This window comes from Phacochoerus africanus, chromosome 3, assembly GCF_016906955.1.
Source record: "Phacochoerus africanus isolate WHEZ1 chromosome 3, ROS_Pafr_v1, whole genome shotgun sequence".
In the NCBI taxonomy this organism is placed as follows: domain Eukaryota; kingdom Metazoa; phylum Chordata; class Mammalia; order Artiodactyla; family Suidae; genus Phacochoerus; species Phacochoerus africanus.
The window spans coordinates 175,732,282-175,756,839 of record NC_062546.1 but is presented as its reverse complement, the minus strand read 5'-3'; the positions used below and the strand labels follow the sequence as shown (position 1 = coordinate 175,756,839).

Here is a 24,558-nt window from a genome sequence, read left to right as displayed (position 1 = left end):
TATCACAGCTCCTCTGCGTTGAGATTTGTCTGGTGTGTGGCTGTGTCCATTCCAATCAGTCTCACCCCCAGAACAGAAATTCCAGGAGCACAAGGACCATGTCCACCTTATTCACCACTGTAACCCCAGAGCCTAGCAAAAGGTACCTTGTAGAGTTTCAAAAAATGTTCTCGAATAAATAAATACCATACTAAACACGTAAATAAAACCAGCATCAGCTATCTAGAGAGATCATATAACTCTGTCTTCTGAATCCTGCTGCTAACACAATTACATGAAATTAAGTACGAACTTGGGTTAAAGGCACGAGCAAAATTTTCAAAGAATTTAGATGGAGGGGAAAACAAACAAACAAACAAACAAAACCACCTCTCTAGACCCCAGGGCAGCTACCCTGAAACTGACCACAGATAGAAAAGTGAGCACAGCCAAGATCAGCAGAACTTCCTAGCCAACCTATAGGTTTGTGAGCCACTGAATTATGGAGGGGTTTGGTTTGTAGCGTTATTGTAGCAATCACAAATATTACACTCTTTTAAAATAATAAAAATTCATTACCAGCAGAACAAACATTAAAATGCAAAGATAATTCATCTTTATTGAAATAGAAGTTATTTCTAGCTATTTGGTTCCTCCAGAGCCACAAACACCCTTCATGCAGCCGTCCCCACATCACGTGGGCTGAGGGGACCCGAGGAGGATGCACTTAGAGGAGAGACGTGAAGGACATTAGCAAGCTCAGCACCACAGCAGTAGTCGTCACCTTTTCAGCCTTGCTTGCGGACCAGTATTTCTCGTATACATCATCCAGGACTGAAAGCACAGCCTCCATGGTTTCCTCACAGGTGGCCTGGATCTGAGCCTCTGGCAGGACAAATCCATAGGTCCCATTGTCCCTCAGCTCAAATGTGTATGAGAAGGGGATCCCGATGTCCCGGGCCCAGTCTCTTGAAGACCCGGAGGAGGCATCTACAAATGAAAACATGAAGGCCGAGTTACACGCTGTCCTGTGAAAGGACAGCTTTCTATGGCCATTTCATGGAATAAAGGTTCAATCCAGCAAAATAAATCCACTCTTTCATATTAGGATTTATGGAGAGCTGTCTTCTCCCTCTCCTTGATATTAAGCCCCTGTAGGGTAGGAATTACATCTTGTTCAGCTTCTGTCTCCACTCGCCACCCCCACAATACCTGGCATTATGCCTGGTACATGGCAGAGGTTTGGTTAAAGTTTCTCAGCTGAATCAAAGACAAGATAATCTAATATTGGAAGGTAAGGGTGAAGTGACATGTAAAGGAACAGAAACAAAATGTCCAATAGGAAAGATATTAGGAAAATATCATCTTGCTGGTCTTCCAGGGGCTGGAGGAAGTGGAGGTTGGGGATGCAGAAAGCCGTGCACTCTCCTTTCAACTACATTCTTTTTTTTTTTTTTTTTTAAGTCTTCACTCCAGCCCCACCTGCTTTGCTTTCTTAGCCTGATGGTCCTCTGGGAACTGAATCAACTGACCAAGGGTCCCTGGAAAATGTCTTTCCCGTTAACTCCTTTGCCTTCTCACCGCCAGCTCCTTTTAACTGAAGCCAGAACAAGTTCTGGTCTGAGCCAGTTTATTAATTTTTGCTTTTAGCTCACACCTTATCCCTAGAGAGCACAATTCTGGATCTGTACAGACTCCCTTTTATCCTTGGTCATTTTGATTTGCACAATTTCCTGTTGATCCAAGGAACTCTTCTATCCTGTTCACCCCACTCCCCAAAGTCCACTGACTTCTTTTGTGCCTTAGATACTATTGAAGAGGTGAAAAAAAAAGATACTTACATAAAATATCTGCACTTGATCCAACTCTATAATTGGTTCCATGCTTTGCTTTCAATGCATTTGCTGCCTTCTGTCCAACTTGGAGCTGTAGGTGGGAAATGCAGAGACAGATATCTGGTGTTAAAAATAAATCCAACAATCCAGAGGGTTTGCTATTCTGTCCAACTCCATCCTCAGAGTTCCAGACCATCTTTCTTATTTCCCATTGAACATCTATACCTAGGTAGCTTGCTGGTACTTTAGACTCAACATACTCAAGACCAATTCCATCCTCTCCCCCACTAAAAAGGCTGCTTTGATTTTCATAGTTCCGGTCTATCATGTACCCCCAACATGTGAAAATCCTATAGTCATCTTTGACTCTTTTCTCCTATAGTTACCAAGTTGTATTTCCAGGACCATCACTCTCTTTCAGTCTTATTACCTCTGAAATGGACTATCGTCATCTTCTAACAAGTTTTCCTTCCTCTTGCCAATCATTAATCCCAGTGGATCTCCCCTGACTTCCAGGAGAACCTTTGTAGAGCAGGACGATATCATGGTGCTGCTGAAAAACCTTCAGTAGCTCTCAGTTGCCCAGTGCATTTATGCACACTTCTCAGTCTAGTATTTGAGATCTTGTACAATATGGACCTAACTCACTTTCCCAGCATCATATTCTCTAGATCCCACCCTAGAATATAATCAAAGTCAAGTTCTCCCATAGGTCCCCTGACATGTCCCATGTTCCTCAGCATCTCTGACTTTTCTCAGAATATTCCCTCTACCTGGTATGCCTTGCCTCTTGCCTTTCACCTCTTATCTCTGTCTCTTGAGATTCTATGCAACCTCAAAGGAACTTCTCAAATGCTAACTTCTCTGTGGGCTTTTCTTGATTGCCCCGACTGGATTCTCTCTCCTCAGTTTTTTCCTCCCATAGCCTTTTTTTTTCATACTTCTCATATTACAACCCTCTTATTTTTCCTTTAAGGTGTTTGATACTTTCTCTTGGGCTCATAGAATTTCAGAACAGGAAACGACGCCCTTTCCCACACCTACTACCATGTTGCCTTATGGCCCTGGAAATTCCTCCGAGCTAGATGATTTCTAAAGTCTCAGCCTTGCTCTCTGCAGACCCTTTCCTGAGGTCAGAGTCACTCACTGAGGTCCTAGTATATTGATTGTGTTTATTGGCCTTCTGATAAATGTCCTTGCATACCCTTTTGACAGTCTAAGTAATCCCCACTCTAGACTCCCTAATGCTATATCCCACCCACCTGATGGTATATTACACTACTTCCCATTAGGTTCTACCCAAACACCAAAATCTCCTCGGCCACTCCCTGCCTGGACTATGATCCGCCATTGCCCTTTAGTGTAGCCTGAGTTCTGACTAGTTACAGGTCTAGTTTTAGATTCTGTGCCTCCTTTCCTGGTCCTATGCTGTCCAACTGAATCCAAAGGTGTGACAGGGTGGTACCTGGGTAGAGTGGGGTTAGGCACCAGGAAATTCAAAAGGAAGAGTAGAAGAGGCAGTTAAGTTGGGGTGGGGTGGGGAGAGGTCATTTGCTGCAGTGGTAGGACTCAGAACGTTCTGTGTGTACTAAGATACAACATTACACAGATTTTTGCCTCCTTTCTACTCACTACTAAGAATTTTACCTCCTCTCTCTTTTTGTGAAGATTCTAATCTGCCTTAGTACTTGGGCTTGCATTGTCCAGAACTGAGATGATGGGTAGGAAAGGCTAAAGAGGTACAAAGAATAAAGCTGGTTTTAATCATTTACATTGGGAAGAGGTAGACGAACTGTTTGTAGAAAGAAGAGGAAGTTATAAGAAGGAGAAGAGAGTCAGAAAGGGGATTTCTGGAGAGAAAAATTCTAGTACAGAAATAAGGATGAAGAGTGGAGAGAAAGGATTCAGGGTAGCTGCTACGTGTGAGTGAAAATTAAGAGCATGAAGCCTGGGGCAAGAGTTGCTAGGATTTACCAGCTATAATCCTTTCAGAAGTTCTTCAAGAGTCTCTGGTAGAGCTATGACTTGCTTTTCTTTATTTCTAATTCCCATGTGTTTCTGTGTTTCTTTGAATGAAACTCCATGCTAGCTGGTCCATGTGGGGTCTTAACTGTTATTTGGGTTACATGGAGCAGCTCCAGGCTACATTTTGTATTCACATGATTCCTTGCATTCTTTTTTTCCTTTCCTGCACCTCACCCCAGACCATGACTTTCTTCCCATTCCCAGCCTGTACTTATTTTAACCTATAGAGTTCCCTTTCCTCAAATCCTGGCTGTGGAGTGGGAACAAGTCTTGCCAGTTTCCTCTTCTTTATTGAGAAAAGAGTCTTTGTTTTTTTTTTTATTTTTATTTTTTAATGATTCCATCAATAATTACTATGGGCAAGAAAATAGGGTTAAGAAACATAACATATATGGGAAGCACACAGTTGTGATCCTTAGCTCATGGGCTTGGTCCTTTCTGATAAGATGAAATGGAGAGCCCCTAGACTCTGCCTTCTCTCTCTAGGGGTGGAACACCTGAGTATTTTTCTCCTCCTTTTGACCCTATACTACAAGGCCATTCAGAGCCAAATACGCTGCTGTCCTTCTTCTCAGCCTAAAGGTATTTTCTAGTCAAAATAATAAAAGTCCCTTAGCAAGTAGTACATAATTTACATTGCTGAATTATGCCTGCTTAATAACCTCTTTGCTGGGCTCAGAGAATTTCCTATAGGTATATATTCACAAGCAAGCTCTCAAAAAGATTGATTATGGCCCTGGCATGTGTGTGGGAGGATGGAGCTTGGAATGGGATCCAGGGGTTGATATGGAAGGAGTTCAAATGGAAAGAATGTCAGCATTTGAAACATGAGACTTCTGATAGCTATTCTAATTTCCAGAGTGTTGAGAATGAGGCTATAAATAGTGATGTTTCCGCTACTTAGTGATTGCCAAGTTGTCTATCATGCAGTATAATATTTATCATGATTTCTACAAATTTTGGGTTTTGTAAATATATAGAGATTAATTACTAGTCTCTCGTGGCTGTAAATAGTACCAGAAATGGAAATCTCCTTGAACAGTTGGTGTGATTCTGTCTTTGTGAACTCTATCAAAGCTTTCCACCAAGAACCTAAAAATGCTGCTGACTAACCTCAATGCGTTTGATACACAGTGGCAAAATTTTCACAGGCTGAATGTTATGCTAAGTCTTCAGTACCTGAGACTGTAAGAGATACAGAATTGAAGAAGTCTTTCTCAATTCAATTTACCAATCTCTATGTATATCACTAAAGGATTGTCAGTCATTTCCATCTTGGCAGTCCACCTTCCAGTAGCTGTAATATCAGTGTCTCCTCTAGCCTCTGGCTAGAGGACTCTAACCAGACCGCCAATTAGCAACACAAGAACCCGTGGCCTTTGAATACAAGCCTTGCAAAATGGCCCTGTAGTATCTGTTTTTCTGAACCAAATAAGAGAATAAAATTCCCTAGAAAAATGTTAGGGTATATAAGCCTCTTTTTTCTGCTGGTGGAAGGCCTGTCCCATCAAAGATCTAGAATGGTTTGTATTTGGTGGCTCATTTGTGTTTGTCACAGAACCCTTTATGCAGAAAGTAGACATCCATGGCAAATACCATCACAGGAACTGGGAAATAAGGTGGATTCTAGGCTTCTTGACTGATATCTCTGTTTCTAAAAATTACTGAATAAATACAACTTCTGGGGCACAGAAATGAGGAGAAAATAGGACAAGTGGCCTGGACATCTAAGTCATCAGAAGCTGCAAACCTTCCTGAGCAGAGGTGGGCAGTGTTATTGGTCAGATGAAGGTGGCCCGTGGAGTCCGAGGGCATGAGTTCCAACCCAGGCTCCACCATTTGCTGTCTGGCAAAGGCTTTAGAAAAACAATGGATGCAAGATCTTAATTTCCACATTTCCCAGGTCATGAGGATCAGAAGAGATAATGGCCATGAAATTTCCTTGTACTTTTTAGGTCTTTTTTTTTTTGTCTTTTTAGGGCTGCAATCACAGCATATGGAGGTTTCCAGCCTAGGGGTCCAATCGGAGCTGTAGCTGCCAGCCTACGCCAGAGCCACAGCAACATGGGGTCCGAGCCACATCTGTGACCCACACCACAGCTCATGGCAACACCGGATCCTTAACCCACTGAGCGAGGCCAGGAATTGAACCTGCATCCTTATGGATGCTAGTCAGGTTTGTTAACCCCTGAGCCACGACGGGAACTCCTCCTTGTACTTTTTAAATTTCCAGGTAAATGTTAGCTATTTCCCACATTTTGCAAAATAAACAAAAATTCCAGGAAAGATATTAGAGGTGCTGCTGGGTATTTATCTGCTGGGGGAAGTGCTCCCTTCAGCATAGTGGTTTTTCTTTTTTTTAGTGCCTGGAACTGTGTTCTGTGGGAGAGGGCCAGGAGGAATAGCAGGGTCAATGGGCTGCCAGGTTTCTGTGATCTTAAGAACGGAAAGAGCTTAAGCCTCATCCAGTTCAGTGTGTGCTGATAATGAAGAGCTTGTTTTAAACAGAATGTCTCAAGATGTACAGATAATAACAAGTACTGGTGAGAATGTAGAGATAGTGGAACTCTTGCTCATTATTGGAGGGATGGATATGGTGCACTGGCTGTGGAAAAGAGGATCAAGTCTTCTCAAAATGTTGACAATTGAATTACCATATGATTCAGCAGTTCTACTTCTGGGTATACACCCCCAAAGAATTGAAAGTGGGATCTCAGAGATGTTTGTTTGTCCACTATGGTCATAGCTGCATTATTTCCAACAGGCGAAAGGTGGAAACAATTCATACGCCCGTTGATGGATGAATGGCTAAATAAAATATGGTGCCCACATACAATGGAATATTATCCGGCCTTAAAAAGAAAGGAAATTCTGACACATGATGAAACAGGGATGAAGCTTCAAGACATCATGCTTAGTGAAATGAGCTAGTCATAAAAAGAGAGAAACTGTTGGATTCCATTTATATGAGGGACCTAGAGTGGTCAGACTCACAGAGAAAGCAGAAGGGTAGTTGCCAGGGGCAAGGGGAATGTGGAGTTATTATTATTATTATTATTTTGTCTTTTGTCTTTTTAGGACCACATGGAGGTTCCCAGGCTAGGGCTCAAATCAAAGCCTACACCACAGCCACAGCAACGCAGGATCTGAGTCACGTCTGCCACAGTTCATGGCAATGCCAGATCCTTAAAACACTGAGTAAGGCCAGGGATTGAACCTGAGTCCTCATGGACACTAGTTGGGTCCGTTAACCACTGAGCCACCACAGGAACTCCTGGGAGTTACTGTTTAAGGGGCATAGAGTTTGTATTATGCAAGATGAGACTTTTGCAGATTAGTTGCACAATAATGTGACTATATGCAACACTACTGAACCGTCTTTTTAAAAATGGTTAAGACAGGACTTGCCATCATGGCGCAGTGGTCAACGAATCCGACTAGGAACCATGAGGTTGCAGGTTCGATCCCTGGCCTTGCTCAGTGGGTTAAGGATCTGGTGTTGCTGTGAGCTGTGGTGTAGGTCCCAGATGCGGCTCAGATCCCGCGTTGCTGTGGCTCTGGCGTAGGCCGGTGGCTACAGCTCCGATTCGACCCCTAGCCTGGGAACCTCCATATGCCACGGGAGCAGCCCAAGAAATGGCAAAAAGGCAAAAAAAAAAAAAAAAAAGAAATGGTTAAGACAGTAAACTTTATGTTATGTATCTTTTACTACCTCAATATTGGAAAGAAAAAAAAAAACAAGACAACAAATATAACAATTCTAAATTGACCCCTTTTTTGACTTATGTCTGTTGTTCTCAGGTTCACAAGAGGGCAAAGAGCCCAATCCTTTCCAGCAATGCTACCCATCAGGGTATGGGTAAACACAGCTTCAGAGAAGGACCTGGAAAAGACAAAGCCCCTGCTTGAATTTCACTGGCACTTCCCCTTTCAAATATTCCTAAGCAAACACTAGAGGCAGAGTTTAGAAGAAAATAAAGCATTGTGTTTAGGAGAGAAGAGAGCAGATACTATTTAGCCATGTTATTTTAGATATGCCATATTCCACTAACAGCTGGCAAATTCTTTAAAGCACGGTTCAAAAGCTGTAATTGCTGAACAGAGCTTCAAGAGAATTTACAGAAATGAAAGCACATTCCTGCAGATTATTAACATAATCATCTCATTTGTATTATACACGAATACCTAAGATGTCTCCCAACTTGACACTTTCCGAAACAGGTAGTTAATTAATGTAGGTAAAGCAGCATTTAACCTGAAGCCTTCCCAGCAGGCATCTGGCAAGGTGTGAAAAGCAGGAGAAAGAAAAGGAATTGCAGAGGGAACAAAAGCGGGGCTAGAGCCAACATCCTGGAACCGGAAACCAGGAAAAGGCAGGGTCCCGCTAAGGCTTCTAAAGGCCCTGGCAGTATGGTCTCACCAGTTCTTCATGGTTACTTGATTTATTTTTGGTGTAGCCATAAGGCAAGAGGATGAGCTGCCCGTAAGAGTGCATGGTCAGGAAGCAGGCAATGTTCTCCTTCCTGCTCTCGATGAAGCTGGACACAGCTTTAGTCTCTGGTTCGGACTCGGGTCCCGTCCCGCAGAATGTCAAATCTTGGCAGTTGTGAGATGCGCCGACACCTGAAACACACAGGAAGCTTTCAGGATCTCCATAGGGCAAGACATCTGTGGGTGGAATTCAAGGCTTGCCTTTCCTGGTCTAAGTTAGTCCTGGTTAAATAAATCATTCAAGGAGGAACTGAGAAGGACAAGAGCGTTGATGTTCAGACTCCATGCTGATGGGGCCCAGGAAGGAAGATGCAAAACGGAGCGGCCTTTGCAGTCATCTTTCACTTAAACCTTTGCAGGGCCCTGAACCTACTGGTCAGGAGCCAGTTCTTGGGTTCTGGGGTCAGACCCTGTCATATGCTTGTTGTCCTAAGTTTCTCTCTTCCTGTCTTACTGGCTTGAGTCTCATTAGAGCTGTTTTGCAAGAAGTCTGTCCTCACCAATAATGATAAGGACCATCAACAGAGCGCCTTTCTTGCTGGGCCCTGGGCTCTGCCCCTCCTACGCAGCATCTCATGGAATCCCCACAATGACCTGCTGATAGGATGGTATTACTCTGGGCCACATTTTAAAAATAAGAGAAAACTAAAGCAGAGAGATGAAGCAATGTTTCCAAGACCACACAGCTGCCAAATCTGAATGTTACCCTTTGCCATCTGGTCTTCAACCAGACTGCCCTTAACCAATCCTACCTCTATTTGTTTCCAATCCTTTGGGCATATTGAGATTCAGAAACATGAAAATGCCTTCAGGAAAGGAAAATGTGTGTCTCATTTACCTCTGCCCTCCTGCTGTAAAATCATCTGCAAGGATAATTCTCTGATATTTCTTTTCCTTATAACAAGTCATACGGTTTAAAACAAAGTGATGGATTTCAGGCATATTCACACTGGTCCGGGTCTTTGCCCATGTTTAGCCAACCTCACCCGAAGAGAGTCCTGAATTTGACTGTGGCTGTTCTTATTATGTAGATACTATCATCCCTTTAGAGGGAAAAACACTGCTCAGGAAGTCCAGAGATCTCTACAAAACTGAGGTTTATTTTCAAATTATATATATAAATAGTATGTATACTATACTCACATGTGTGTGTATGTATGTATAAATATATGCATATACACTAATTCTAGTCATTGACCTCTTTTTGGGTTTCTCTGCTCCATATTTTGTTGTTTATTCATCAATTCATCTGCTAAGCATGTACTTACTGCACCAGGATGCATTGAAATTTCGATTGAGATCTGTCCCAAAACACGTGCCATTATCATGAGGTGAACGGGATTTCCTCCAAAGCCGATCCTGTGACAGAGAAACACAGGGATGCTGCCATTCTAAAGTCTCATAAATCACAGTGCAAGTGATGATGGGTGGTCCTTGAACATGAACAATAGTTCCTAAGATTGTCTGGAAGAACTTCCCAACATTGCGAAGCTTGTGTGTGTAATTTTTAGCCTCGCAGATGGGCTAGCAACCCCCAAAACAGGAACATCTGTGCAGCCCAAAGCATACATACGTGTAAACCATCAAACTGGAGGAAGTCGTTTGGCCTTTTCCCTCATGAGCAGATTAGCAGTGCCTGGTGGACGTGATCTGCTTAATCAGGAAAAGCTTTAGAGAGTCATTTTTTTAGGTCCAAGTGATAAAGGATGAAAGGGAAATAGCTTGGCAGATGGAAAGAGGCTGTTCCAGGTGCATCAGAGATGGTCTCTGCACATTTCTGGAAGCAAAAGACGGATGAGTGGAGATAGGGATAAAGACACGTTTCACCAGATGAGCTGGTGGGGGTTGGGCGCGGGGAGGGCTCAATTCACACAGCAGCGCAGAGAGGTGGTTGCAGAGAAAGGGGGCTGGGCGGGGGGAGGAGAGGCATTCATACTCTCTAGAAATAGGGGCTCTTACTGGGGGGATGGTATGCTTTAGAAACATTTTAAAGAGGCGGTTCCCTCCTAAATAAAAATCTTAACGAGATGTTTCCCCCACTGGGTGTACGATCACCATAAAAAATGAAGGCGATGTGAGTATGCAGAGATCATGTGTGCCCCTCGTGCTTCTAGAACCGATTTAAGGTGGATACAGGGTAGTGTAGGAATTTTATACCCACCAACTCCTTATCAGGTGGCAGGCAATCCATGAATTTTAAAGAGAAGGAGTTGGAGAAGCATTAAGTCTGGCTGACAAAGTGGGAGGATGTCAAAAACACACAAATAAAAACACGCTCTGGACTTCAGAAAAGGCCTTCCTCCTCCTCAGTCCTAAACTTGACTTAGAGGGTTGGCTAAAAATGTTGATTTCTCTCCCAAATGAGGTTTCTTCCTTTATATGGCCACAAAACATTTTTATAGCTGCAGTGACTGAGGTCAGAAAAATGAGCCAGAGTCAAGATCTAGTTCACGTACCCATCCCAGGACCAAGCTTGTACTCACAGTTGTCCAAGTGTAGACGTAACCATCTATGTTAAGAACTGGAAGAACATAGAAGTCCAGGTTCTTAAGGAGCCTTCTTATCCTTGAGTTGTCTTTATAGTTTTGTAGAATCTGGACATTGAATAGAGAAACATTTGGAATGATCCTAGGAAAAGGTCTTTTCTTTCTTAACTTTCTAACAATTTCAAGTTAATTTTTTTTGTCTTTTGTCTTTTTTAGGGCCACACCCATGGCATCTGGAAGCTCCCAGGCTAGGGGTCGAATCAGAGCCATAGCTGCCAGTCTATGCCACAGCCACAGCAACACAAGATCTGAGTTGCGTCTGCGATCTACACCACAGCTCATGGCAACACCAGATCCTTAACCCACTGAGCGAGGCCAGGGATCGAACTCGCAACCTCATGGATACTAGTTGGGTTTGTTACCACTGAGCTGTGGCGGGAACTCTCAACTTAATCTTTGACTGTACATTCAAACTCCGCCCTTCACCCTCCCACCCCGCCTCAGTTGTCCGTTCGTTATGGTGGTTGTTCTGAAACTTCAGCCTGCAGCAGAATCACCTGGAAACTTTTAAAGAGGACCTTCAAACACAGGCTGCCTGGTTATACTCCTCCTCCTCTACCCTCATCCCCAATTCACTAGGTATGAGGCAGTAAGGTGGAAACCAAGAATTTGAATTTTTTTTTGTCTTTTTTTTTAAAAGGGCCACACCCACAGCATATGGAGGTTCCCAGTCTAGGGGTCTAATTGGAGCTACAGCTGCCAGCCTACACCACAGCCACAGCAACGCCAGATCATTAACCCAGTGAGCAAGGCCAGGGATGGAACCCTCAACCTCATGGTTCCTAGTCAGATTCATTTCCACTGCACCATGATGGGAACTCCAAAAATTTGCATTTCTAACAAGTTCGCAGTTATATTGATGCTGTTGGTCTAGGAACCACACTTTGAGAATTACTCTTTGTGGGTTTCATTATGTTTGAGTTTATAAAAGACTGACACATAAAATATTTTCTATTAATTTAAAAGGCTTTTTATTCCTTTAAAAGAGGAATATATAATTGAGGATATATAATTGTCGTGAGACATGTTTCTACAATATTGTCTTAGCCTCTTTGCTGAAAACTCTGTCTTGTCCTGCTTTACTTTACCCCATCTTCCTGCTTGAAAAACAGTTGCAGTGACGGGGAATGACTTAAGCTTAAGAACAAAGACCTAAAGGCATAAGTTATTCATACGGTCAGCTGAATGAGGACATAATGCGTTGGTCTAGGCACACCGGACCTGTGCAGATAGGCACGCTGGTTTGCCCAAGCATGATATGTCCTCTAAAGAATAAGAGAGAGAGGAACCTCACAGCGCCAAGTAGTTTATAAGGGGTCGTTAGCAGAATAGGCATTAGCAAAGAGAACCAAGGTGCAAACCTAGGCACTCCAGGTAGCCACAGATAGGCATGCCTTTTTCGGAAGCCTAGTGAGGATTCTCTGGAATGCTATGCATAGATAGCTGATGCCAAGCTTCCTCCAATGCTAATGATTGTTAAATGCCTAAAGGTCAGAGTGAAAGCTTAACCATCTACCAGCTATGTGACTTTCAAAATAATAAAAGAACTTATAAAACAATTAAAAAAAACCCCTATATCCTCCACCTATAGCTCCCTCCTCACTTGACGTCATCCTCAAAAGCACAATAAAAGCAGTGTGGTTTCTTGAGGCGGTGCTCTTGGTCCCTTGGACCCTGAGTCCCTGGGTTCCCACCTTAAGATAAATGTCTCTGTGTCTTGTTTTATGTTCACTTTTTTCCTTAAGTTTCACAGCACCCCTTCTTCAGCCCCATCCTGCTGAGCTGGTCTCGGCAGGTAATATGCAAGAATTCACTGTGCTAGGTATTTTCTACATATTAATCTCTTTTGTAATTACAGTGTAGTTGATGTACAATGTTGTACCAATTTTTGCCATACGGCAAAGTGACTCAGTCCTATGCTGATCACGTTAATCCATAAACAGACGCCTTTTATAAGTATATGTATATGACCATATGTTTGTTATCTTCTCGTTGTGTACCAATTCTATCCTTTTAAAATACGTCCTGCAAAGGATGTTTAGATATCTTTCCGTCTGACTCAACTCAGTGCAAAAGTAGTCAATTCATACACTTTTTGCAGGTTAAAAAACTAGGGGTCCTAGGATGAGAAGTTTTGCACAAGATTATTAAAAAGAGAAGCACCAGGATTCAAGCTCATCTGACTTCCAAGATGTATTTTCTTTTCCATTTAGATTTGTTTACCATCCCATAAAAATGATTTGGGATGCACTAGGAAGAGAACAGAAATCCAACTCCATTTTCAGCAAAGCAGGTTATGAATTCTGTTTCCCTTGGGTCAAGGAGCAACTCAGGGGAGAGTTGTGTTGCCACCATCTGAGAGACATGTGCTCCCGAGTAGCTGAGACGTGACTGGTATTTTGTGGGCTGGTTAACCCTTATGAGGAGATCAAAGACACTTACTTCTTTCACAAACCACTGGCAGAAAGCAGGCGCAATCCATTCCCTGGCATGAATTCCGCAGTCCATCCAGAGAATCTTCTTGGGGTTATTGGATGGTTGGCTGATCTGGAGGGGACATTCGTGCTCTGTTACCAATTGCTCATAATTGCAAGCCACTGCGCCAAGTTATCAGGTATTTTATTCCCCTTGAGGTGCGGGTCTCCTTACAGTGTGTGCTTTCAGGCATGTGCTAAGGATGCTGGCAGAGATACCCATCCATGTGACCCTGCTGTGGGCTCCTCTTGCTCAGCTGTAGTTCTTAGGACCACATGCTGGCTCCCCTTGTCCCCTCTCCCCCCACAAAGCCTGGTCTTCCCTAGACCCTAAATTATTACCTAACTTTAAATGCAAGTGTAAGCCCCCAAACTGAGAGGCTAAATCTCCAGAAAGTTTATAAAACCTTACCACGTAGGGTTCCCTTGGAGTGGTAAAGGGCACACATGGCAGTGTGCAAGAATCCAAGGTAGTAAAAATGAACCCCAGTCTACACTTGAACTTGAAACTGGGAAAGGATCCAAATGTACAATTCCCTGCAATACTTAGGAAGTTCATTAAACTTTCCTTTCCTTGGAGACCCCTCTTCTCCCAGCCAACCCCATCTTCTTTCTCCTCTCGCCATTTGTCATGCTTGTACATCAGGTCAGCCTCACTCAAGCAGGAAAAATTCCCTCCTCTCTCAGAGGTGGGGTAGGTAGGAGTTAACCTGAAAATTAAAAATTAGGGATTGTCTTTGGTGGAGAAGAAGCTGTGAACATGCCCATGTTTGAAAATCTTGACCGCTTGGGGTTTGTAAATGGCCTTGAAAGCTATTGGGAGCTGGGCTGATGAAGGTTCTCCTGCTGTATCTATGAGACACTTGCAAATTGAAATAAATACAGGGACGTTCCCATGTGGCTTGGCAGGTTAAGGACCTGACATAATTCTGTGAGGATGCCAGTTCAATCCCTGGTCTTGTTCAGTGGCTTAAGGATCCAGTGTGGCCACAAGCTATGGTGCAGGCCACAAATGTGGCTGGACTCTGGTGTTGCTGTGGCTGTGACATAGGCTGCAGCTACAGAACCAATTCAACCCCTGGCTCAGGAACTTCCATAGGCTGCAGGTACAGCCGTAAAATAAATAAATAAATAAATAGCCAGATTTTATTATATTCAAAGAAGTTTCTCCTTTAAGCCTCACCCATCTTTAAAGCAGCTCACATAATTCCCAATCCACCTTTTACCTTAATTCTCTCTCTTGCAATTACCCCTTTTATGATTATATGTATATGACCATATGTTTATCTTTATTGCCTCCTTATTATATACCAATTCTGTTCTTTAAAGGATGTCCTGGGCAAAGGATGTTTAGATCTTTTTGGCTGACCCAGTTCAGAGTTTGAAGGCCTACCAGAATCAGGTAGGGGAGTTCCTGTTGTAGCTCAGTGGGTTAAGGACCTGAACATTTTCTCTGTGAGGATGTGGGTTCGATCCCTGGCCTCACTCAGTGGGTTAAAGATCTGGCATTGCTGTAAGCTACAGCATAGGTTGCAGATGTGGCTCAGATCTGGCATTGCCGTGGCTGTGGTATAGGCTGGCAGTCAGATTATATTTCAGAACCAGTAATTTCATTGCTGTTTTTTTTAGAGCTTCACCTGTGGCATGTGGAGGTTCCCAGGCTAGGGGTTGAATCAGAGCTGTAGCTGCCGGCCTATGCCACAGCCACAGCAACGCCAGATCCGAGCCACATCTGTGACCTAAGCAGCAGCTCATGGCAGCGCTGGATCATTAACCCACTGAGCAAGGCCAGGGATCGAACTCGCATCCTCATGCATACTAGTCTGTTCTTTAATGCTCAGCCACAGTGGGAATTCCCAGAGCCAGCAGATTTTTTTTTTTTTTCTTGTAGTTGTAGATAACTCTCAAATTTGGGGATGTGCCTTGGCAATTAACCCATGTACAGAAACTAGTAAGAGGGCAGTGACAAAGTAATGCCAGTTCTTAATGCCAAAGTGCTTGGGCAGTGATTCTTGAAGAGCAGTAGCAGCATTGCCTGGGAACTTGCTAGAAATGTTCTGTGGTTCTAAAACTTGAGTGTGCATCCAAATGACCTGGAGGAGGTTTGTTAAAATACAGATTGCTGGGCCCTCCCCCAGAGTTTCTGATTCGTAGACCTGTGGTTTTGCCTGAGAACATGCATTTCTAACAAGTTCCCAGATGATGATGACACCGCTGGTTCAGAGACCCCTCCTCTGAAAACCACGGCTCAGGTGAAGTGGCTGTCACTCCTGCCTACACATTAGGATCACCTGGGGAGCTTTCAATGTGTGCCAGGGCCCCAGCACACTTTGAAAAAGCAGTTAGCTCAGAATCTCTGTGGATGGTGCTAAGGCATCTGTATTAAGCAGCCAAGATTGAAAATTCACTGATCCCAAACTGAGAGCCAAGAAGGCCTGGCCCTGTGGAAAAGTGGTTGTTATTCAGCCTCATGTCACTTGCAAAGAGGCAGAGAGCCTGGAGATTGGGTTATCCCTCTGACTGTGCTATGACCTGGCTGTGTGACCTCATCCAAGTCACTTCACTTCTCTGGGTCTTTGTTCCTTCATAAAATGAAAGAACCCAAAATAAAGGTTGTGCATGATGTTCAGACATTTTTATGAAAAAGAAAAGTTTAAAAAAAAAGAGCAATTTTCTAAAACCTCAGTGCACACATGAAAAGTGAATCGGCTCTAGGTGAAGAATGAGTGGGGGTTTCTCCCTCATGCAGCAGCCCCTGACCCCGACCCCCCCACCCGCAGTGGGAGTACTGGAGCACCCGGGCCTGCACAGAGCACTGGCAGGTCAAGGAATGTCTAAGATCCTTTCCAGCCACCGCCCACCAATCTAAGTTCCTGGTGGGAAATGAGGGGAGCCCAGCCTGAAGAAAACGAAGGAGTACATTCTTACTTTGGGTTTCACCCAAGTGCTCCAAATTTTCTTCGCTCCAGAACATGATTCCACCCAGATGATTAAAATGTAGTGTAAGCATTTACAAGTTTTGAATAGCTAAAAATTTTAAATTATTTTTTTCTCTTTTGGCCTCACCCTCAGCATGCAGAAGTGCCTGGACCAGGGTTCAAACCTGTGCCATAGCAGCAATCTGAGCCCCTGCCATGACAACACCAGATCCTTAACCCTCTGTGCCACAAGGACAAGTTTTGCCACTACAGTGACAATGCCGGATCCTTAACCCATTGTGCTGCGAGGGAAATCGTACAAGTTTTGAATATTAAGAGCCTCATTTGGGGTGGGAAAGCCAAAGTCTCTCTGCCCTACCTCTTTTAGCTGTCCATGTTTCTGACTAGAACCCCTGAATGGTACACAAAAATCCTTGGGGAGAGCAGGAGAGACCCCTGTAATCCTCAGCCTTCTCACTCACCTTCAAATAATACATGGGCCGGCTCTCATAGGTCATTCCTAGGAAATGCTGTGTCACCACTTCCGGGTAATTCTCCCTTATCTGACTCATCCACTGATAGATCTGAAACAGCAGGGGAACACTGAGGTTATCAGGAAGATGGTCCTTTGCTTGCCTCTAGGTAATATAATTGCTTCTTTCATCAAGATACTGAACTCTGAACTCTTCATTTCAACAGCTGTGTGCTAAACAAACTAGAAAATTAAACCAATGAACCGTCTCCATTCCACGTTCTTTAAAGATCTACTCTGCCACCCAGGCTTGGGACACCCTGTTGAACTTTACAAATAAATGATTGAGACGTATCAGTTTCAACAATCCACTATAACACGTTTGAAACACTGTACAACCACACAGCCTTTGCATAGCTGCCAGACTTCCGGACTTTGCTGTGGCACTCAATTACGCCAGCAATTTCAAGTCAAGCTTACTGTGTAGATCTTCTTTAGACTTGATGAGTCCCCAAGACATCCTTGGCTAATGTTCATGGGTCCAAAGTTAGAGAAGAGCTGGGCATGCCCTTCACTGAACATGCCAGCCGAAGTTTCTAAATCAAGCCCCCGTTAATAGTTTGGGGTTCTATAAGGGAGAATGCAATAAGGAATTCACAAAGATAAGTCAGCAGCATGTGACAAGATACCTTCTACACTCATTTATGTAGAGTGCAATCAGAATAAGAGTTAACGGCAAATGATAATAATCAGCTTGGCATAACACATATTCTACTGGAAAAAGTTGTGTGTCTCAATTGACGTTCATCTTAGCCTGGACTACAGATGAATGTATTGTTATGACAGTAATAATACTGACGTGGGGGAAGAGACCGACGATTCATTGTGTGGGTATCGGGTGTGCTTCTGTGATGGGACGGGGCCAGATGCAGGTGCCTTGGGTCTCGGGAGAGATACAAATAGCACATCACAGCAACGGCTACTGTTTTTTCATTGCATAATCAGCAGTAGCGTCATTTATTTACGCTCACAACAAAGCTGCAACATAGGTACGGCTACTCCTGTTTCCTGCATAAGGAAACTGAGCAACAAAGAGGTTAAGTGTCTTGGTCAGGTTCACAGAGCAAGTGGCCAAACCTGGTGTGACTCATCTCTAATTCCAGAGCATACACTTCTCATGGGCCTTACTGGACCTTGCTCCAAAACTGAAGACACTTCAGTACTTTGGGATGATGGTTACAGAAGAAAATGTAAACTCTTTCTCATACTCTTTGAAAGGAATTCTGGGAAATATTAATATAGTCCCCACATACCAAGGACATAAGTGGTAAAGCCTGGTCGGAGGGCCACTTGTGCATTTATATAAAAAATGTAAATGTGCATATCCTTTAACCCAGTAATTCCATTTTTAGAAATTTATACTTTAAAAGAAGTTTCGCATAGACACACGCCACATATACGTGTGTGTATATATAGTTTTACTATATCCAGTTTCAGAAACCAATAAACTTAGAAGCAATATAAATCTCTCTTTAAAAAAGAGTGTTCTGCTTTTGAGAGCTTCTGCCCATGTTCCTTGCATCCTCCCAGAAATATCATATTTTCAGCTGAATGTCATCTGCTCAGAAGGCTTCTCCACCAACATGTTGGTCCTGCCCTGCTCAAACCAGCTAAAGACAGTGAACAGCAGTGCCTGTTAATTCTAATCCACGTTTACAGGAGCAAAACTGACTGTCGTGTTCTTTTCCTCTTTTTCTCTGTGTCGATGATTTGCCTTTTTGTTTCCTATCATGAGGCTTTGGATCTTTAATGGTGATGGTCAGGGGATGATGTTTGGGAAATCCGTGGACCTCAGGGCACCAGCAAATCTCCGTCCCACGTTTTGAGATTCTCTAGTCCGTGGGTATTAGCAGTGAACCATCCCTCACCGATTCTCAAGTAGGTTGTAACCATCCCCCAGCCCCCTCCCCCCACCACGTGTCCCCTCTCACCTCCCCCATGGGGTGGTATCTGTCATAGGAATAAGTCTCCAGGATTCTCCAGGGACTCACGACCTTATCCACGACTTCTTGTCTGTGTTGGGCTGGGAATCTGCGAAGGGAAGAAAGACAAAAGGCAATGAAGAAACCAGGATATCATGAGGGTTGGAAGGTTGATGAAAAATATAGTAGAAAGCAATGTGCACAGCATTTTGAGGAAAAAGTCAGGGTTGGATTCTTGCCTCTGTGACTAATTATGAGACCTTGGGTACCACTGAGTCCGTCAGAGTTTCAGTTTTCTTCATCTGCAGGTTGAGAACAGCCACTCCAAGTTTGCAGGGAGGGGGAGTTCTCTTGTGGCACAGCAGGTTAAGGATCCAGCATTGTCACTGCCAGGGCTCGGATTGCTCCCATGGCTAGTGTTAGAACCCTGACTCAGGAACTTCCACATGCTGCAGGCTTGGCAAAAATGAAGGAGGGAAGGAAAAGAAAGAAAGAAAGAAAGAAAGAAAGAAAGAAAGAAAGAAAGAAAGAAAGAAAGAAAGAAAGAAAGAAAGAAAGAAAGAAAGAAAGAAAGAAAGAGAAAAAACTTTACAGGGAGGCTGAGATAATTTAGCAAGATTAGATAAAAACACTTTTTTTGTTGTTTGTTAGGGTTTTTTCTTTTTTGCTTTTTAGGGCCACACCCGAGGCACATGGAAGTTTGCAGGCTAGGGGTCGAATCAGAGCTACAGCTGCTGGCTTACACCACAGCCACAGCAAAGCCAAATCCGAGCCGCATCTGTGACCCACACCACAGCTCACGGCAATGCTGGATCCTTAACCCACAGAGCAAGGCCAGTGATCGAACCCACATCCTCATAGTCAGATTTGCTGAGCCACAATGGGAACGCCAATAAAATATACTTTTAAATCTGTTAAAGAAAGAATAGTTAAGATTTATTGAACTGAAACCTACTATGAGACACTCACTGGTGTAAGCAATTCGAATCTCATTTCCTTCTCTCGAAAACTCAAAGTATTCATATCATTCCCATTTCAGAGGTGAAGAAATTGAGTCACAGGAGAAGTATTATTAGGATTTAAACCCTGACAGCCTGACTGAAAAGCCTGAAATATCAATGACAATACTGTATATAATCGTAAGAGTCTTTCTACAATGATTTGTTTTCTAAAAACAAATTTTGTCTTTTAGAGTAGTTTCAGGTTCACTGCAAAATTGGGTGAAAAATACTGAGAATTCTCATATTCCTGCTGTTCCCTGACCACACAAAAAATCTCCCCCACTATCAAACATCCCACACGAGAGTGGTACATTTTTTCATCATGAATGAACCTACACATCATTATTTCTTAAAGTCCGTAGTTTACATGAGAGTTCACACTTGGTGTTGTATATTTTGTGAATTTGAACACACGTATCATGCAATGTATCCACCATCACAGTGTCATACACCACAGTGTTACTTCCCTAAAAATCTTCTGTGATCTGCCTATTCAGCTTTCCCTCCTGCCCAGCCCTGGCAACCACTGATCTTTTCATTAGTTTTGCCTTTTACCAAATGTCATATTGTTGGAATCATCTTGTATGTGGCCTTTTCAGATTGGCTTCCTTCCCTTAGTAATATGCATTTAACTTTCTTCTATATATTTTATGGCTTGACAACTCATTTCTTTTTAGTGCTGTGTCATATGCTATTATCTGGATGTACCACAGTTTATCCATTCCCCTATTGGAGGACATCTTGGTTGCTTCCAGGTTTTGGCGATTATGAATAAAGCTGCTATAAACACCTGTATACAGTGTTTTTTGGACGTAAGTTTTCAATTCATTTAGGTAATACAAAGAAGCATGATTGCCGGATCATATGGCAAGAGTATGTTTCATTTTGTAAGAAACGACCAAACTGTCTTCCAAAGTGGTTGTGCCATTTTGCATTCTCTCCAGCAATGTTTCCTATGTTTATTTGCCATCTGTATGTTTTTTTGGTGAGATGTCTGTTCAGATTCTTTGTCAATTTTTTGAAAATCAGGTTCGCCTCTTTTCATATAGTTTTTTTTACATTTTTTAATTGAAGTATGGTTAACTTACACTGTTATGTTAGTTTCAGATGTACAGTAAAGTGATTGCTATGCACACACACATTCTTGGTCAGATTCTTTTCCATTTTAGGTTATTTTAAGATACCTAGTATAGTTCCCTGTACTATACAGTAGGTCCTTGTTGTTTACCTATTTTATGGGTAGTAGTCTATTTTCTTATTGTTGAGTTTTACAAGTTCTTTATCCATTTTTTTTTTTATCCATTTTGGATAATGGTCATTTATCATATATGTCTCTTGCAAATATTTTCTCTCACTTTGTGGCTTATCTTCTCCCTCTCTTGACATTGTCTTTTGAAGGGAAGAAGTTTTTTAATTTTAATAACAAATAAGTTATCAATTATTTATTTCATGGATTATGTCTTTGGTGATGTATTTTAAAAGCCATCGCTACACCCAAGGTCACCTAGGTTTTTTCCTATGAGTTTTACGGCTTTTTATTTTACATTTAGGTCTATAATCCACTTTGAGTTCATTTTTGTGAAGAATATACGTCTGTGTCTAGATTCATTTTTGTGTGTGTGTGCATGAATGTCCAGTTGTTCCAGCACCATTTGTTGAAAAAATTATTTTGCTCTGTTGTATTGTCTTTGTTCCTTTGTCAAAGATCCGTGGATAATATTTATGTGGGTCTCTTTCTGAGCTCTCGATTCTGTTCATTGATTGATTTGTCTATTTTTTCATCAGTGCATACTGTCTTGATTTCAGTGGTAACCAAGAAGCTTTATAGTAAGTCTTGAAGTTGAAGAGCGTCAGTCCTCCAGCTTCACACTGACTTCAACTTGACTCGTCTGCGTCTTTTGCCACTCCAGATAAACTTGATTGAAATCCATAAAATAACTTGCTGGGAATTTGATTGGGATTGCAGCGAATCTATAGATCAAATTGGGAAGAACCAATATCTTGACAGCATTGAGTCTTCCTATGCATGAATATGGAACACTTCTCCACTTATTTAGTTCTTCTTTGATATCTTTCATTAGAGCATTGTAGCTTTCCTCATACATACTTTGAATATACTTTGAACTTACTTTGTTAGATTTATACTTACATATTTCTTTGAACATACTTTGAGATCTTGAACATACTTTGTTAGATTTATACTTAAGTATTTCATTTTCGGGAGCGATAATGTATTTTTAATTTCAATTGTTTGCTCACTGGTAGTGTATAGAAAAGCCATTGATGTTGTACATTAACTTTGTATCCTGCAACCTTGCTATAATTGCTTATTAATTACAGCAGGGCTTTTTTTTTTTTTGGTCACTTCTTTTAGATTTTCTACACAGATGATCATGTCATCTGCAAAGACAGTTTTATTTCTTCCTTTCCAATCTGTATCCTTTTCATTTCCGTTATTTGTTTTATGGCATTAGCTGGGACTTCCAGTGGAATGTTCAAAGGCAGTAAGAGGGGACATCCTGGCCTTGTTCCTGGTCTTAGCAGGAAAACTTCTGGTTTCTCACCATTAACTATGATGTTAGCTGTAGATTTTTTGGTAACTATTCCTTATGAAGTTGAGGATATTCCCCTAATTTACTGATAATTTTTTTTTTATCATGAATGGATGTTGGGTTTTGATATGATCATGCGATTTTTTAGTTTTAGCTTATTAATGAAATGGAGTACATTGATTATCAAATGTTAAAGTAGGCTTGCATATCTGGGGATAAATCTCAGTCAGTGAACATGGTGTATAATACTTTTTATACATTTTTGGATTCAATTTGCTAATTTTTTTGCGGGGGCGGGGATGCATTCACAGCGTATGGAAGTTCCTAGGCTAGGGGCCGAATGGGAGATACAGCTGCTGGCCTACAGTACAGTCACGGCACCACCATATCTGAGCTGAGTCTGTGACCTACAACACAGCTCACTGCAATGTTTAACCCAGTAAGCAAGGCCACGGATCAAACCTGAGTCCTTGTGGATACTAGTCGGGTTTGTAACCACTGGGCCATGATGGGGAACTCCAATTTGCTAATATTTTGTTGTGGATTTTTACATCTATGTTCAGGAGAGATATTAGTCTTTAATTTTTTCCCTTATAATGTCTTTGCTTGGTTTTTATATTTTGGTAATGCTGGCCTCAAAGAATGAATTAAGAGGTATTCCCTCTGCATCTATCTTCTGTACAAGATTGTAGAGAATTGGTATAACTTTTTTCTTAAATGTTTTGTAGAACTCACCAGTGAACCCATCTGGGCTTGGTGCTTTCCCTTTTGGAAGGATATTAATTATGATTCAATTTCTATTATAGATATAGGCCAATTCTATTCCCCATTTGTATTTATATTTATGTTTATATTTTATTTATGTTTATATTTTAAGAGTTTAATAAATCTGTTCAATCCCTCTTCATTATGCCAGATATTGTGCCAGCACGATCATGCTCATTATATAATTTATTCTACAACCCTGTGACGTGTTATCATCCATGTTTTACAAATAAGGAAACTGAGGCTAAGAGGAATTAAGTAATTTGGCAGTCACAGAGCTAGTAAGTCCTACCTGCTAGTTCTCTATCTCTAAGCCTCACAAATGTTTGATGAATGTTTTAGTTCCCTAACTGAAAGGATTTTTACCTTAGCAAAAAAAAAACAGTGTTGTATTTTCATTATGAGAGTTTACCAGTTGATCATTCATTTACCCAATAAATGTATTTAGAGTGGATTACTATGTTAACAGCACTAGGATATGATCATTTTATAGAGCTGTAAACTTTTGGATAGTGACAAAGAAATGTGTTAGAGATCCAATTAGCTAATGTTTCAATGACTTATCTATTTTCCCATATTTTTTTCTCTGAAAATTCTGTTATTTACTCTTCCTTAAGTCATCATTTTTTTTAAGATCTGTAAACTAGGAATAATCATACTTTCTCAAAAGATTGTTATGAGGATTAAATAAGTTAATTCATGTTTAAATATAAGCAAATTTCTAGAACCTAGTTAATACTTAATAATGTTAAAACAATGGTAGTTCAAAGCAAAGTAAAAACTATTTCGCTGCAATAATATTGCAAATAAAAATGACATGGAAAATAATTTAGCCGTCTGACTGGTATGATCTTCAAACAATACCAAACTACAGTAACTAGACTGACTAAATTTTAATTTTTTCATCTGGTTCAACTAGCAGCAGAGAGGTACCACAATCACCTCCTCTGATGGAAATCAATTTCTCTGCCCAATTCCATGACTTTAATTGCTATTAATATTAATAATATTAATAATCTGAATTTAGCAAAAGCTCTTTATTTTCAAAATTGTAAACATTTTATTGTTAAATGAATTTTACCTTATTTATCTTGTCTAAATGAAAATCTCATAAGATAGGATTGTCCAAGTAATTAGTTAAAACAATGAAATGAATTTTTGAAGGAGATTACAAGAAACAAATGTTATTAAAATTGTAATAGTTGAGGAGCAATATGTTTCTCTGTGTTATTCAGGAATTCATTTCTGATGTTTATTCATTTATTTGATTTTTTTAAAGTAAGCCTGAGTGCTTCATAATGAGAAATTTCAATATAAAAATATATACAAGTGTAAGCAATATGCTGAGGCTGACTATCCACAAAATATTATCATTTTATAAAGAAAACATATCCATCCATCGGTGTGTGTAAATTCAAAAAATTCAATTTACGCATAAATTTTCAAGAGCTCATTTCATATCCTTAATCAGAAAATATATATTTTATAATAACACCAATTAATCCTTATTGGGCATCA

General features: G+C 41.4%; 1 protein-coding gene across 1 annotated transcript in view; it reads right to left on the bottom strand.

Moving 5' to 3' along the window:
• Positions 1 to 580: 580 nt before the first annotated feature.
• The window catches only part of CPO (carboxypeptidase O), a 28,575-nt gene continuing 4,597 nt past the window's right edge, over positions 581 to 24,558 (bottom strand). Inside the window, exons 2-9 of the mRNA XM_047770471.1 lie at positions 18,732 to 18,831; positions 16,751 to 16,852; positions 13,319 to 13,423; positions 10,814 to 10,924; positions 9,599 to 9,689; positions 8,260 to 8,462; positions 1,821 to 1,905; positions 581 to 969 (exon numbers count right to left, since the gene is read on the bottom strand). Coding sequence (XP_047626427.1) covers positions 707 to 969; positions 1,821 to 1,905; positions 8,260 to 8,462; positions 9,599 to 9,689; positions 10,814 to 10,924; positions 13,319 to 13,423; positions 16,751 to 16,852; positions 18,732 to 18,831 — 1,060 coding nt within the window. The 3' untranslated portion in view covers positions 581 to 706. The remainder of the gene's footprint in view (positions 970 to 1,820; positions 1,906 to 8,259; positions 8,463 to 9,598; positions 9,690 to 10,813; positions 10,925 to 13,318; positions 13,424 to 16,750; positions 16,853 to 18,731; positions 18,832 to 24,558) is intronic.